At 45.2% G+C, this 16,521-nt stretch overlaps 1 protein-coding gene across 2 annotated transcripts; it reads right to left on the bottom strand.

The window, feature by feature from the left end:
• Positions 1-7,506: 7,506 nt before the first annotated feature.
• bsdc1 (BSD domain containing 1) lies at positions 7,507-14,824 on the bottom strand. Of its 2 annotated transcripts, none has more exons than XM_060052107.1 (11): positions 14,778-14,824; positions 13,984-14,038; positions 13,742-13,858; positions 13,236-13,403; positions 10,209-10,263; positions 9,687-9,802; positions 9,510-9,578; positions 9,071-9,155; positions 8,471-8,980; positions 7,994-8,097; positions 7,507-7,663 (listed from the first exon to the last, which is right to left on the bottom strand). In XM_060052107.1, the coding sequence occupies exons 1-11, from the start codon at positions 14,807-14,809 to the stop codon at positions 7,634-7,636; spliced, it is 1,341 nt and encodes a 446-aa protein (XP_059908090.1). In that variant the 5' UTR covers positions 14,810-14,824; the 3' UTR covers positions 7,507-7,633. The 2 variants fall into 2 exon arrangements, with proteins under 2 accessions (XP_059908090.1, XP_059908091.1); XM_060052108.1 differs by lacking the exon at positions 14,778-14,824 and adding an exon at positions 14,609-14,726.
• Positions 14,825-16,521: the final 1,697 nt, after the last annotated feature.

Genomic DNA, 16,521 nt, shown 5'->3' with positions numbered 1-16,521 from the left:
ACAAGAAAGGAAAAAATAAGGCATCCCATAGCTAACGAACGAGATGTCCCAGGAGACAGAGTGGAGAGGATGAAGTTGAGGAGAGGAGGGGCATGAGAGAGAGAGAGAGAGAGAGAGAGAGAGAGAGAGAGAGAGAGAGAGAGAGAGAGAGAGAGGGGAGAGGGGGAGAGGGGGAGAGGGGGAGAGTAGAGGCGACAAGGAGCGCTTAACAAAGTCCACCCAAAAAAAAGGTGTAGGTGAATTTGGCGCAGCGAATTGTTTGAAAGAGATTGTAAACAAAGCGAGACAAAAAAAGTGTGGAGAGCCATGAGATCACATTGGTAGATTAATGAAACTCCTAGCAGGGATGTTGGGAGCGGGCGGCAGCAAGCCATTTCACGAAACCAAAGCACGAGGGCGAGGATGACGCAACGCGGCAGCAATAAAGCCCTTGCAAGTAACGCATCAGTCTGGGGCTGGAAGCCTGTAGGGGTACCAGAGACACACTCACTTACCCCGAATGGGATGCTTTTTATAAACTGATCCGAAACAGTCCCCACACACACTCGCGCAGACACACACACACACGCGCAGACACACACACACACACACACACACACACACACACACACACACACACACACACACACACACACACACACACACACACACACACACACACACACTGTGACCGCAGCCATGTGTGGGGATGCAGAGTGCTGACTGCTGGAGTTATGGCGCTCTGGCTCTGGACTGCTTCAAGGCATAGAGCACGGGTCATGTGTGTGTGTGTGTGTGGTGTGTGTGTGTGGGGGGGGGGGGGGGGGGGGGGGTGTTGAGGAGGAGAGAGAGGTGTGAGCGTAATTAACCGGTTTTGTGGCTTTTCTGCAGGTTTGTTTTGTTGTTAACGTAAACGGGTTGGGGAGGTGGGGGATTCCAAGAAGCCATGTCGGGAAAGGCAACCACAACAAAAGGAACACCATCCCAAGGTGAGCGCTGGGGGTGGAGGTGGAGGAGGGGGGTGGTGGAGGTGGAGGACGGACGGACGGACGGACGGACGGACGGACGGACGGACGGACGGACGGACGGACGGGGGGGTGGCGCTGAGCTGAAGCTAAGCTTTGCCCACCGCTCCACCAATGTGGCATACGGGCTGAGGCAGCCCGACGATGTAGCCACAGTTTCCATGGCAACCAGGCTCCGATCCTATTAGTGGTTATCTTCACCAGCCACACCATTCTTTTTTTTTTTTTTTTTTTTTTTCATGTCCTCCTCTTTTCTTCCCTTTTGGTGCCGGTGTAAATCAACCACCAGCAGGGAGGATGAAATTACGCAGCACGCCGATTTGAAATGTGGCTTCAAGCTGCCTTTATTATAGATTTAAAAAAAAATTGAAAAGGGGCACGCTAAGTGGGGAGCGGAAAAGGATGCATGCATAAGCGTGCACATATGCAAACTAAGTCGCACTCATTCGCAGAAATGAAGTCAACCGTACAATTTTGTCGCAAACACCCACACACACACACACACACACACACACACACACACACACACACACACACACACACACACACACACACACACACACACACACACACACACACAGGGGACACAGTTGAGAACACAAAGAGGAACACAAAGAAAAACAAACGGTTGCCATCGAAAGCCAAAAGCTACGCCATCCAACACCCGCTGCCCTATATTTCACATCGTAATCTCCTGGGCCAGAGGATTTCTTGGCCCAGGGCCAGATTGTGTAATCTTGTGGCAGGGCAGATGGCGCTCCATCTCCCTCACTGTGTCGATCAGATCCCCTGCGTTGAGGACAGCGGAAGAAGCCGAGTTCTCTGGTGTTGGAGGGCTACCCCGATCAGTGGGGTGCATGCACGCTGGCCAGTGCTTGTGGTGAAGGTGGTGCTGGTGCTGCTGCTGGTGGCGGAGGAGTCTTAAAAAAGAGAGCTGCCATAATTTCCCCCCAGACCTATATCTGGTGGGCTGGGCGCTGGACACAACTGTAGACACGGATTAGGATTAGTCTGGATCCCTTGGGAGAGACCCATGTTTTTTTCATTTTTTTTCTTATCCGTTCCATTGATGCACACACACACACCAAAAAATTAACTCGCACACACAGACACTCATATACCCACATGCATGCACCCACAGACACAGGCACACACACACATACGTGTGAACACACTCTCTCTCACACACACACACAAACACTCAAAAAGCTGAACATACGTTAGATACAGCATCCCAATGCTGTACTGCAGAAAGGTGCGGCTTGAACGTAACACAGAATGTGAGATTGTGAGCAAGGTGAGGGGGACGGCCACTAAGTGTTTTCAGTGTCCTCTCACTGCAGACCCACACCAAAGAGAGTGTGGGTGCTGTGGTGAGAGAACACAGCGAGAACTACCAAGGGTTTTTTTTTTGCAGCGTAATGATATTTCCGTAAAACTAATGCATCTGTTCACCTAATAGCACATCTTATGCATTACAAACTGAAATTAAAGGGACAATAAAGCCCATTAATCATCCTCTGAAGGCGTAATTAGATTTAACGCTTTTGCCACATCTTATGTAACTGTTACAGGCTAAACTATTTTGAAATAATGGTTTTTAGAACTACTTCAAATACCCATCGAGGCCGGTTTGAGTCTCTTCCCTGTTCGATAAGTTTCAGGAGAGAAAGTGTGCATTGGTTCTGCATGACCGATCCATAAAACATGTCACACGGTTGTCTGCGTTTATTTGTCCACTAACGGTGGAGGAGGGCAGGGAGTTTTGGACGGTTCGTCTAATCCACTCTTACTGCAGACAGTCAAACCAGGCCATGCTGGGGCCGGCGGGGGACGCTAGCTTCTCCACTGCCCTCTCCCTCGCCCTCTCCCTCGCCCTCAACCACCAATTACCAGAGATTGGAGCAGTCGAGGGCCATTGAGGGCCCTGTGATGAGGGTGGGCCCCGTCCAGGGGCCGGTGGAGAGAGAGAGAGAGAGAGGGAGAGAGAGAGAGAAGGAGGGAAAGAAAGGACAGAATGATGGAAAGAAAGCACAAGAGAACAAAGAGAGGGAAGAGAAAGAACGACAGAAAGAAAACGAGAGGGGGGGGGGGCGTTGGGAGTCAGACAGATAAATGTGTCTGCCCGTGCCTCGCAGCTGTGGAGAATAGTCTGGTGGTGGCGTTTTTGTGGCTGATAAATGAATGAATATAGCCATGAACAGGAGGGGTAATGAGGGGAGGAGGGTGAGGAAGGAGATTAGAGAGGGGCATATATATGGGCCGAAGAATACTTTCAGAAGACCCTGAGGCGACAGAGAGAGAACTGAGCGGATGCTGCAAGGACAGCCGCAGGTACAATGCTGTGTTTGTACTCGCTCTCTCCCGGCTGTTTATACTCATCAAAAAGGAATGCTAAGTCCATCACAGAGAGAGAGAGAGAGAGAGAGAGAGAGAGAGAGAGAGAGAGAGAGAGAGAGAGAGAGAGAGAGAGAGAGAGAGAGAGAGAGAGAGATACGCCTGTTAAGTTGAAAGCGCGGAGTGAAATATGTGTTGGTTCCGCGGTGCTCTCTGGAAGAACTCGCTGCTCACTTTCCCAGATGACGAGGAAGAGCCATGGGAGAGAAAGGGGAGGGGGGAGACATGGGGGGGGGGGGGAGGAGAAGGACGGGAGAGAGGGGGCGGGGAGAGACAGAAAGGAAGGATGGACGGCTGAGGTTCAGGGTTTGTTCAACCAAACATTTAATTTGGCAGAGCTCCGTATTACCGCTGCAACCTCCCCCCCCCCCCCCCCCCCCCTCCATTCCCCTTCAGACATACCCAGAGTAGCCCCCCACTGTCACGACCCATGGATTAGAATGGGAGTGGGAGTTATCATCCCCCCCCCCCCCCCCCCCCCACTCCACCGTCCCGCCACCAGCCCCTCGATCACAACCCCACATTCCTCCCAGACACCGCTTCACACAAACAAAGTGGCCCGTTCCCACCGCGCAGCTTTGGAGAAAAAAAAACGCTGATGTTTGTCATGGAAAAAAAATCCTGAGGCATCTCAAGAGGTCGTTTCTTTCTACTCCTCTTTTGTCGATCTTCTCTCCGTCCGTGCTCCGTGTGCTGATACGCTGCTGATGTCTGCCTGTTGTTACTGGTAACCAGTAACTGACGTAGGCCTATAGATTATCTAATACTCTGAAACACTAACACACATGTGCACACAAACACACACTCGTACAAACAGACATGCAAGCACACCATCGGTCGGTCTGGTCCACCAGAAAATAGGTATTTTTGTGTATTTTTTAAAAGCAGCGAGGGTTATAGGATTTGTCCCTTCAATGTGCTGAGAATTATACACTCCAAAGACAACATTGTACTTCCTATATATGTATGATTGTTTTAAGACAGCTCTGATTTTGCCGGAATGATCATAGATCATGTTCACAGTCTTTTGATATGCATATTAATTTTATGGCGCTACATTATTATGGGCTGGAATTATGAAAGGGGCGTGGCATATTATCCTAGTGGTGCGTGTCTTGCATGGGGGAAAGAGAAAAAGGGCTGTACACGGTGTCATAGTAATGGTCCACAATTGTAATGGTATTCATTGACATCTCCTTTTTGTGGAACGACTCACACTAATCACGTTGGTAGGCTGGTGGTTAATGTAAAACACACGCACACCCACACGTTCATCCAGGCTCACAGAGCGGTTGGCTATAACAGGAAATTCCTTTACAACCCTTCTGCTGACTAAGAGCTCAGCATGGGGATAGCGTTAGAAAGAATGTAACGTAGGGAGCGTCAGTTACCATAGAGCAGCAGTCAGGTCAGCATATGTACAAGCCATTACCACGCAGTGGGAAAGTGGCTAAAATTGCCAGAGTGCTTCGCAGGCGCTGTACGCACCATCATCCAATGGCAACGTTGGTGTAAACCGCTAATTGGCCAAACTGCCAGAAACATGAGAAAAGAAAACGAGTAAAAGAAATAAACAAAAAAATGAAGCTAAATGAATCATGTCCTTAGATGGGTTCTTTGTGTGTCTTGGAAAACGGTAGACTTGATTCCACAGCGAATGCCTAATCCTTCGAGATTATAGTAGCCTTTCTAGCCTTTCCATAGTCTCGCTGGGAGATCAAAGGAATCAATCAAAGAGAAGAAGAGGCTGCTTTCTCCTGCACCGTTCATTCATGGTGAGCTCGTCTTGACATTGGTGTGAAGTAGGTTGGGAGTCACACTCATGAATGATAGAAGACCCTTTGCCTCCTCTTCCTTTCCCCATGACCGCGCCCAACACCAAAACATGCCTCGGTGCGTGTTGGCAAGGGGGAAATGGAGCAGGAAGAGGGGGTGAATAGGGGCATTCATCTTAGATTCAGCAAAACCACCGCGGATGTGCAACCACAATTTATATACTGGGGAGGAATTTGCACGCCGACCACGGAAGAATGAATAAATGTATGATGGACATATGGCAGCCTTAAATGAAATGGTATGGTATGATGGAGAACGCCGGCCAACCATGAGATGGAGGCTACCTTCAATGAAGGAGTGGCATGTATGGTCGCAGGAAACATGGTACAATAGTGTCACCTAGCGGACGCTTTTTTGATGCATTGTAATTAATTTCACCACACCAGTTGCTAGGGAAGTTCCTCAAAAGAGAAATGCGCTGCATCGTCCAAAAATTCAGAATGTGCACAAATATGTATATTTTAGAATTTCTGAAAATTATGCTAATCATAACTGTGGAAAAAATATTTTATAAAGCAAAATTCAAAGGTCATTCAAGAGCAGAAGGTTGATTTTGACCTTTAGTTTCTTTCTAATTGCCTGGTACGTTGCGTTTAACCACCCAGAGTTACAGGCAGAGGAATAGCCAATGCCTAACACTTAGTTTAACCCTCTTAGATACCCAATTAATGAGCACATGGGGTCAGTTTGCTAGTTAAAATCAGAAGTCCTAACTGTCGAAAATAAGTTATTGATTGATGAACACGTTTTCAAATATATATTACTTCTGATTTTGAGTTACGGTTCGATTAGTGATCCGGAATTCCAGCCAGGGCATTGTTTTTAACGAGAAATTGGCTTAGAAGGGAAAAAATATATACTTGAAATGCAAGACGCTGCCATTAGCCATTGATTCTTTAATTACAGCTCATTTATGGGGAAAACGAGAGTAAAAAAAAAAAAAAAAAGCACAGCTCTGATTAGTTGAAGGTGCAAATTGTGAATACATAGAAATAATCCAAGACATGCAACATTGGCTCTAAACACAAAACCCAAAGACCAGCTGAAGACCTTTCTACACCAAAAGACATACAACAGTTACCCTCAGTCAGCTATTGCATGTTATCGCACAGATATGCAATACAAAGCAAATCATACATATCATATGATCAAGCATATACATATATATATATATATATAAATACTACACCCCATAGTAGATTGATGACAATACACATGATGGAAATATGAAACTTTGTTACAAGAGCATTAAGCAAGCTTTCACTAACAACCCCGGAGCTCTGCTTGTCAGACACTCATTCCAAACAAGCTGAGACGCTTAACATCCAGGCTTGTGTCTTTATAACCCGACGGCCAGGGTGCTCAGCTCTAGGTCCAGGACTGGCTGGTACCCAGACACCGGGGATAGTGTGTGTTCTCTTTATTGAGCCAACATTGACATAGGATCCCTCTTCCTGCATCAAACAATAGTAAACTAATAGATGTTAAATGTTGTGCTAAGACATTTACAGAATATATAACTCAAGGTTTTCCTCTGATGCCTTTACATATGGATTCATGTCCACGGATTGGCATTAAAGCATGACCAAATTCCATAAAGATGAAGAAACATGGTGTGTTTTTGAATCAGAGCATTAAACACACTAGGTAGCCCTGTGACGCTACAAGGCCATTTCACTAGGAGAAGATCTCCATCGGTAGAAGCTCAATACATGGTGACCGTATTCCACCCTTTTTAAATATTCAGTTGCATAACGTGAAGAGATTCTCAAACCACCTGGGGTGATAGAAAAACCAGAAAAAGTAAAGACAACCGTTTCTTTTCAAGAGCAACCCTTTGAATAATTTCTTCTTGAAAAGGGCGATAAAGCGAGGGTACGGTCTACGGCTATTCTGCCGCCTCACTCTCTGTCCTGTGCACCAATGCAGGCAACAGCGCATCTTATTGTATTTATTGGCATGAGAGAGAGAAAGGAAAGGAAAAGGAAATAAAAGATATACAGCCTCTTCTCATCGTCGCCTGGGGCAACGTTAAATACGTCTCGACTAGTCGCTGCGGTGGGCTTGATGAGAAGCCCAGCCTTTGCCCGTATTGGTATTAGAACTGAACTGCTATTGGTCTAGCTGGTCGTGGGTCGCTCAGTCTACATCGGATTGCCTTTGGTCTGTCTTCGCACGTCAAACTCTGCTCCCCAACCCCCCAAACCAACCGGTTCGTTTGAGCGAAGCCCGCTGGTCAACCCCCCCCCCTCCCCCAACCCCCAATTCACGAGCATTCATGACATGGTGGCAAAATAGACAAGGAGTGAAAACACGTTAAGCATGGTTCGTCTGCCGGGAACTAGCTTTTTTTTTGTTTTTAATCGTGGACATACTGCATACGGCAAGCTCTCCCATCAGTCCCAGTTCTCCCAGTCTTCGTCCAGCTGCAAGAGGAGAGGCACGGAAAACAATTTTAGGATAGCTGAGTGTTTAAAAAAACGGAATGAAGCATCCTTCTATGTTCCGGTAGATGAAACTGAATCGGGGGTGGGAATGAATCTAGGGAGGGGATCAGGCAGGAAAGTATTGATCCTTCTCGATTTCATTAGTAAAAAACATGAGCACCCCATTTGTGCAATCAATATCATTTCTCATCAAGTTTTTCCCCTGCACAGACATTGTGTCACCAATGCGAAAACCACACGGGCTTTAGAGCAAATGAGAAGTTACACTAGGTGAATGCCAGCTTCATGTGGTCTGTAAGGAGTGCTCACCTCTCCGGAGGCCTCTACTTTAGACAGGGCCAGTTGGACCTCCTCCTCTGTCATGTCCAGGTCGAAGTCCTTCTCCCAGTCCTCACTCACGTCCGTGCTGGAACCTGGGGGAAGCAGGAGAAATGATCACATGAACAACTGGAAAACCCTTCTATAAAAATCGATGAGTCTGGCCCATTTTGTTTGCTCATCAAATATTTATATATTGAATCAAGCATTCCTAAAAAAAATACTGTGGTGCAATAAAATAAATACAAGGGAAATTCCACTTTAAAATGTTGTACATTTTCACCAAGATGAAAGTATGTCTGCATCTATATAGAAATAGTTTTAAAATAAGCCTTTCAATTGCAGAACTGCATCTTAAATCTAAATCCTATTACGATCTGGGCTCCCAAAATTAGACATAACATTCAGCTTCCCTAAACCACTGACTACTAACTAACTGCTTGGCCCCTCAAGGGTCTCTCTGCTTACCTTTCTTGCCGTTGTTGGATGGTGTGGACTTCCCGCTGTCGGAGTTCAGCTCAAACACCCTCAGGTCCTGGGGTCCTTCTTCCTTCGTGGTGTCGGATCTCGGGGCAGCGCCAGAGGCCCGGGTCGGGGCCCGGTCCCCGGTCTTCTCTAGCTGGGCTTTGGCCTCTGACCGGGCCGGGGCGGGTGGAGGAAGGTTCAGGGCGGGGCTCTGGTCCTCCTGCGTCTGGTCTGGTGGGGGTTTCTCCAGGTGCACCTTCGACATGTGGGGCACCAGCTCTGTAGCGGTGGCGGCGGTGGGCTCGGGCTTCAGGACCTCCAGCTGCGTGGGGAGGCTGACGCTGTCGCTGCTGACAGACATGGCGGTGTCCCGCTCGCCGCAGGGGGACATGACGGGGCTGGTCGTGCTGGACGGGGAGGGCTGTGCGGTGGCGCCATCGCTGGTGTTGTGATGGTGGGGGTCAAGCGGGGGCGTGAAATCCAGTCTGGACGACGTTGCGCCCAGGAAGTCGTCTGGTGGTAGAGAGAGACGGGTCACTGCTGTTACAGAGGTTCAGGGTGTCGGTGCGTGTTATGTGGGTGGTCCGACATCAGTCGCCTTACCTTCCTCCTCCTCCTCCCATCCCAGGGTCTCCGAGTGGGTGGTCTGCTCGGCTCTCTGCTTTAAGGCCAGCCTCCTCGCCTCCTCCTGGTGATTTACATTTGCATAGGAGTGATGCGGCACAGCACGTTTCCGCCCATTCAGTACTCATTTCCTTTCTAGATTTATTTTTAGGACCGAAGTTATTTTCTATTAATTATCCAGGATTACTTTAATTAATGAGGGGTTAAGCGTTTTGCTTAAGGATCCCTACAGGGAGACTGCGGATATTGGTTTAAGAAACCAGAACCGTATCGACGTCCAGCTAGGTGCCATGATGTGCACTGTCCAGCAGGCGGCGCCTATGGCACAGTGTTAGGCTAACTGCGAACCGAGCTTGACCCTTTTGAGGGGTGTCTCACATTGGAAACAAAGAGAAGAAAAAGAGGTAAGGCAATTTACCTGTTCCAACTGAAAGACCTTGTAGAAATATCTCTGCCAGAATTCTGAATGAGCCACTGCTGCTGGCACCTGTGTAAGAAGACAAATTCAATTATGTGTCTAAAACTCATGAATTCTTCTTTAAATATAGCGGGCACCAAAATACAACAATTCATATAAATGAGTAAAACATCATACCATTTTATTGTATAGGGCTCGTATAGAGGGACTGTTGACCAGAAGCTCTGATACTTCTCCCTTTTTCTCCTCCATACTGAAACTGGACAGCCAGTTGTCAAATTGCTCGAGGGGACCTGGGCAGAGACAGGCCAGGGGGGAAATCAGAAACCAATGACAGAGAATGACCCACTTAGCAGCTTTCAGTATCCACCCAACAAATGCACCATTAATTACTTTCACTTTTAATCTGGATTACTTGATACTTCCTTATTTTACCTCTCATTAAATAAAAAGGTAAAATAGTTAGTATTTATTTTATTATCAAATACATTACATTTATAATTAAACATTATTATTATAATAATTAAACTCAGTCGCAATAACATGTTAATATTATTGTCAGAGCAGTGAGAGGTGGCCATTAAAACAGTCACAGTCAACCAGTAATTTGAACAGCTGAGGAGGGCTGAGTGAAGCTAGAATGACTCATGGGGGTTCTGTCCGTCAGCCTGGCAGAGCAGCCAGTGTTAGGGCTCCTACCATCAGGCTCGTTGCAGTAGGTCGCCGGGTCGGCCTGGAGGCTGTAGAGTCGAGCCTGAGGGAGACATAGAAGGCTTAGCTATTGGTTCTTTGTCTACCACAAGCTCGTCATGTGCTCGCATTTATTACTTAGACTACATGGGAAGAAAGTATTTAAAGTTTCAAATGGCAGACAACAGCCTGAATGAAAACATTATCATTAGGTCTTCAAAAGGGTAGAAATACTTTTGTAGATTTAGCAAAGCGACACACACACACACACACGCTCACACACACACGCTCACACACACACACACACACACACACACACACACACACACACACACACACACACACACACACACACACACACACACACACACACACACACACACACACACACTATGAGAAAAATGGACTGCATTTATATAGCAATTTATCTGTAACCCGTGGCCACCCAAAGGGCTTTACAATATTGCCTGACAATCACCTATTCATACACACACCGACGGCAGAGTCAGCCATGCAAAGGCGACAGCCAGCTCGTCGGGAGCAGTTAGGGTCAGGTGCCTTGCTCAGGGACACTCAGCTAGGAGGAGCGGGATTGAACCAGCAACCTTGCGGTTACCAGCCAACCCGCCTTACCTCCTGAGCTACTGCCGCCACCGATTTACCCCCGAGAAGGAATAAATTGGGTCAGACGCCAAAGAACATCTCAACTGGAATTATCCAGCGAACCAAAACATATTGTTTTCACAGAAGAACTGCTTCTGAACATGTTTCCATTGCCAGCCTGACCAATAAATTCATATTTGTAATAATAAAAGAATAATGAATTTTGGTGCCATAATATGTTTGGCCAGTTGGCAACAATAATGCATCATCATGCTAATACTCCCATCGTCACATTATTCAGTTTGTAAAAGTATGACTCTTTTACTGTAGAAAATGGCACTTTACTTTTCTACTACCAAGGAAAAAAGGTTTGGTCCATTTGATTTATGCTTGTTCGGTGGGCTCTAAGCCTTCTCCATTGCAGGAAAGCTGCCACAACCAAATAATGGTGCTGCTATCCATTTGTATGGCACGCTGGTACGTCTGACCTGCTCTAGCGAGAACATGATGTAATTTCCTGGCTCGTAGCACCTTAAAGCATTCCAGTTTTTCATTGTTAGCTATACAAGCCTCTTCAGCAAACCAGCTCGAAAACAAACAACACAACTTTACTTTGTATTGCACGCACAGCAAGACCGTGCAATGCATAAATTGGTAACCGGAATAAAGTAGCAATGTAATCAAATGTGTAGGCATGCCTCCGTGAAATGCTGCAGGAAAGCTGGGAGATTTAAACCTTACGACTCGTATGGGTGGGCGTACCATACAAATGGACAACACCATGATAGGCTACTAAAAAAGGTCAGGGCAAAAATAAGTGCCAGTCATCTTCCTATTACTATGTTGGCATGTGTAGGACTATCGTCTGGTATAATTAGCATTCTCATAATGAGGTAAGTCATTGTACACAGAACCCACACCAATGTGCGTAATAATTTCTTATGTCTCATATAATTATGTGGGAGTGGATTTCAGTGTCATCATATGTATGAACCTCCTTGTTTAACTTGCCACCAGTGCATACTGGAGGTGCAAACATGTACTCAAGTAAATGAGTATTAACAAACCATGAACGATTCCAAAATTGTAATGCAACGTTGAGTTGCTGGCCCAGGTGTAGCCTAACTAATACCCAGATAAACTGGAAATGTCTCATGATTAGAAATGTTCAAATAGTGTTTAGAAGTGATAATCACTTGCTCTACAACAGTAAAAAGCAGCGGAGTGGAGCTCTGGTATGATTGTAATGCACACTGACACAATAAAGGTTAAACTGACATATTTGATATATGAACATTCATTGGTGTAAACTATCTGACTTATTTTGCAAACCTGGGAACCAAACAAAGCGAAGTACTGGAGTAGGCTACTCGGTCAGATTTTAGTATCAGACTTCAGCCTCCCTGGAGCATACTGCGCCCAATCCCCAAGCAATTATTATTGGTGCTATTCTCAAATCTCAAAAAAAGCCTCTCTGGAACTGAAACAATGAAATCCTTTGTGGTGACGGGAAACTTTAAACCCTGCAGTGAGAATTGTTTTAACATGGTGAGATCGGTGGGGATTCTAACATTCAATCCACCTCAACCCCAATACTACTAAGAAGAATTAAGTCAATTAGCAGAGGCTTTTTATCGAACGTGATTTACAATGCATTTACTGAATGCACATTAAAATAAATGCATTCAACTGCCAAGGTTAGATAGATACAAATGTACAGCTACTTGTACAGCACATATTGCACATGATGCACATATCAGAAGCAGGTAGGATTGAGGCTTCTTTCTCAAGGATGTCTAATGCCGCGTTTCCACTGCAGGGTGCGGATCGGATCGCAAAGGTGCGGTAGGGAGGGGGCGGTATAGCCCAGCTCAGTTCCGAGGTCGCGTTTCCACTGCCGACAGTACCCTTTGTGGTAGGCCGGATGTCGATCGCCGCGGCAGCTACGTAAACATCGTAAAAAACGTCTTCCTCCCCAAGAATGCAGACGAACGTCTCCACCTCCTTGTTCGCCCAAGCAAGCGTTTTACGCAACAAGTTAATTGTAAAGAATAATACCTCGAGGCTACTGTTCGTTTGTTTTTATCCCCGCGTCACCCGGAAGTGACGATTCTGTTGACCAATCAACGGAGGGGGGGTGTAGCTAGAATTTCACGGGACCCTTTCAGGCGTCTCGTCTCGTTTGCGGTACCCCAACGGAGGAGGGCCGGAACGGGTACGGCAAAGACGGGTCACGCCCACTTTTGGCGGTGGAAACGCGACCCGACCCGCACCTTTGCGATCCGATCCGTTCCGCACCCTGCAGTGGAAACGCGCCATTAGGCGTACTGAACCGAATCAGGCCTCAAACCCAGGACCTTTTAGCAGGGAGTCAAACACACCAACCATCCGACTATCCTGTCCCCAATCCACACAGACACCACGATGGCCCACCTTGTTGCTGTCGTAGACCTCGGTGGTTCCTGCCGGGGTCGCCACGAGTGTGATGACATCACAGTCGATTGTCATGTCCGGGGGAGGGGCTAGAGTGTCTGTAATCACCCCTAGGAAACTGGAAAGTCCTTTCTTCACCTTTTCTGTCGTCTCTGAGGAGCCCTCAACCTGAAAACATAAAATAACATTATTAAAAATACTATTCATATAAAAAGGTCACACGTTGTATGAGGTGAAGCACTACGTACTATATCAAAGTCAAATGCCATGATGACCAAGTTATAATATATTACATACATTTTAATTTATACTGTTTAGTTCTCCATCTCCATTGCAACATCGTGTATGACGTTTAAACCTTGCATTTGAATAATATATTGCTATGATATTGGCATTGTTTTCAGGTAGTTGTACATTTGTATCTATATAACCTTAGCAGTTGAAAGAGAAAAAACGTATTTAAATGCATAACAGAGCTGTGTTTCAATTAAGGATAGATATGTTACCGCAAGTTTGTTTCTGACAGCGCTGGCTGTGGCCACAATTGAGCAGGCAGTGTCATGTTGTACAACATTGGAGAACTCTGTCAGATCTCGTTTTATGAATTCATAGGCCTCAGACGACTGCAAGAGAGGAACAGAATGATGGCATTGAATGAGGTTACAATAGAATGATATACAATTATACAATGATATAAAAATACACAGCAGAGAGAGAGAATCAACTTCCACTAGGGCTGATAATTTACCTTATCTTTGACGGCCTGAATGCTTTGCTGAAACCACCCTCCCCACCAATTTTCTCTGCAATAAAAAACAAGAACATAGCTTGCGTGATATAATCGCAGTATAAATCAAATCTCCAAACTACAATTACAAAAACGTTCGGCGGGATGGACAGGCCATTATGAAACACAGTAAAACACCAAGCTCTGACATGTAGGAGAGTTTCGAAGGGATTGGTTTCATGGTATTATTGAACTGCTTCAAATGCTAAACTAGTTAGCCATGATTTCGCGTATTGCTATGACTACCACTGTGGCAGTCCGGGGCTCCATATTATAATTCGACCATAACAGTATTCATGTCCTTTGATGAATAATGCTGTCCTTCATATTTAAATGTATCACGGTGCTTCTGTCCCATGGCGAACGCAGGAATACTCACTTGCTAAGCTAATGCTAAACAGCTGGCGCAATGTTTTGGTAAACAGATCAGACTTCCTAGTTAATGTGCAGGGTTCCAAGATTCATGTTCTAATCAAACTAACAAGACGTTCTGCAAGTGGACAGTCAACAACATGTAACATAAAATCGTTCGATGCCAAGTCATGGTTATATCTTTAAAACCAAAAGTATTTTGCGACTTTCTCACCCTTCAGCCATCTTCAGACGATGACATCATCAATATTTACTGAACTCTAACCCCAACGGTAATAATTGAAAAACAAATAGGTCACCTTGTATGCAAATTTAGAATATAATAGAGTTATTGTTTATGATTGAAATTTCAGATCAAGCTGTTGTCAATGTTATTACCTTACTTTATTGCTTTAATCGAATAAAGGAATAGCATGTCAGCGCTATCTACGGAGGCTGCGAATTGACAAACTGAACTAGAACGCGCACACAAAATAAACCGATAGCAGAGCGGTTGCATATTTTTTCCATCGTTGTAGGCTATATCTTTTCGTGCTCTGATGCATTCATAAATTGCAATCAATACAATAAGATTAGAAAGCAACATATAGCATTCCTCTCATTTATAAAAAAAGTATAGTAAGTTTATTACGCACAACCAAATAAGTAGGCTACTAAGCATAAGATAGCCTACAAACAATCGACTATTGAAGTAATGACAAAAACTCACCCAAAGAAGTTGAAGTTGTAACGAAAGTAACATTAACATCAACAGTAAATATTATATAATATTATTAATAATATTTGATATATTTTTTTTAATAATATTTCTATCTTAAAAAAAATATCTTGGAAGGTGCTCTACAGTGTATGTTTGAAACCAGAACTACCATTGGTCTTGATATTTGACATTGGAACAGAGAAGCTCTCTTTGAAGCGCTCCCGGGCCGAGCTCTGGTTAATTGGGACCTCAATGCTCGCCATTGTATTCAGGGGGTCGAGCCATGAAAGAAACTAAATGCCATTGTGCATCAAACTAAAGCCCCCTCTCAATGTGCTCCTCAATCAGTGTAATCAGTGTCAAGACTTTCACACCTGAATATCTCCGTATAACTTTTATAGTGCTGCTATATCTGTGCGAAACTGCCCGTGTGTGCACGTGCATATGTGTGCGGACCACCTCCCAGCTGTGTCTCCCTTCTCATCAGTATTCCGGGGTGAAAAGGAGACAGCCTTTACTGTTGTATATGAAATATAGGTCAGACTGCAAGCTTTTGGATGAGTGTTCTCCCTTAATTGAAGTCCTGCTTCAGCCAGACGCTGCACAATATGTGCATATGTTCCTCAATATGTCCCTCCAGTCCAGCCCCTCAATCCCCACTAATTGGGTCTTTCAGTCCTCTAATTAACTGGGCTCTACTGATCCAAGGTGAATGCAAAACCCACTATTGATTAGTATTTGAATCGGTTAAACTGAATCAGTTAACCATATGTCTGCATGGCAATAGCAGGATTGAGTAATATGGCATGGAATTATGTTCGTTAAATGATGTCTGTTTAGTGTCCGTCACCGTTTTCATTCATCATTGCAATAATAAACGTGGTATTAGAAAAGTTGATATGAAGTCAAAGAAGTGCATCTTTAGGAGTTTCTGTTTTGCACAATTTACTTTAGTTTGGTTTAGTCGGATGTAGTTGTTGAAGAAACAATTGTACATATTAAACATGTATTTGGTTACATTTCTTACTCCTAAAAAATAATAAATGTTACTATGATCAATGGCAATCATCATAACCATAACTTAAAATATTATAACTCAAAAGCCTAGTTTCTATCTTTGTGACAAAGATGTCACAAAATCAAAGCTGCACACAAAAGCCTTTTATGAAGACAATGTTTCCACTATCAGTTAGCATACGCTCAGAACCGCTAAGTTGACCACAACAGCACACACAGAGGCACCGGGCCATATTGTTTGATTTAAGATGCATATCCATTACGCTCAATGCACGCATCGCACCCAGACACACTCGCACACTCCATGCTGCTCACGCCTGCACCGTGGGTTAATACCATCTGGTGACGATCAGGAAACACCAGCTTTGCACAAGTCAATGTGTCTAATTATCCACCTCCAGCAAAAGGGG

Source organism: Gadus macrocephalus, chromosome 5, assembly GCF_031168955.1.
Source record: "Gadus macrocephalus chromosome 5, ASM3116895v1".
Classification (NCBI taxonomy): Eukaryota; Metazoa; Chordata; class Actinopteri; order Gadiformes; family Gadidae; genus Gadus; species Gadus macrocephalus.
This window is presented reverse-complemented; position numbering and strand designations above follow the sequence as displayed.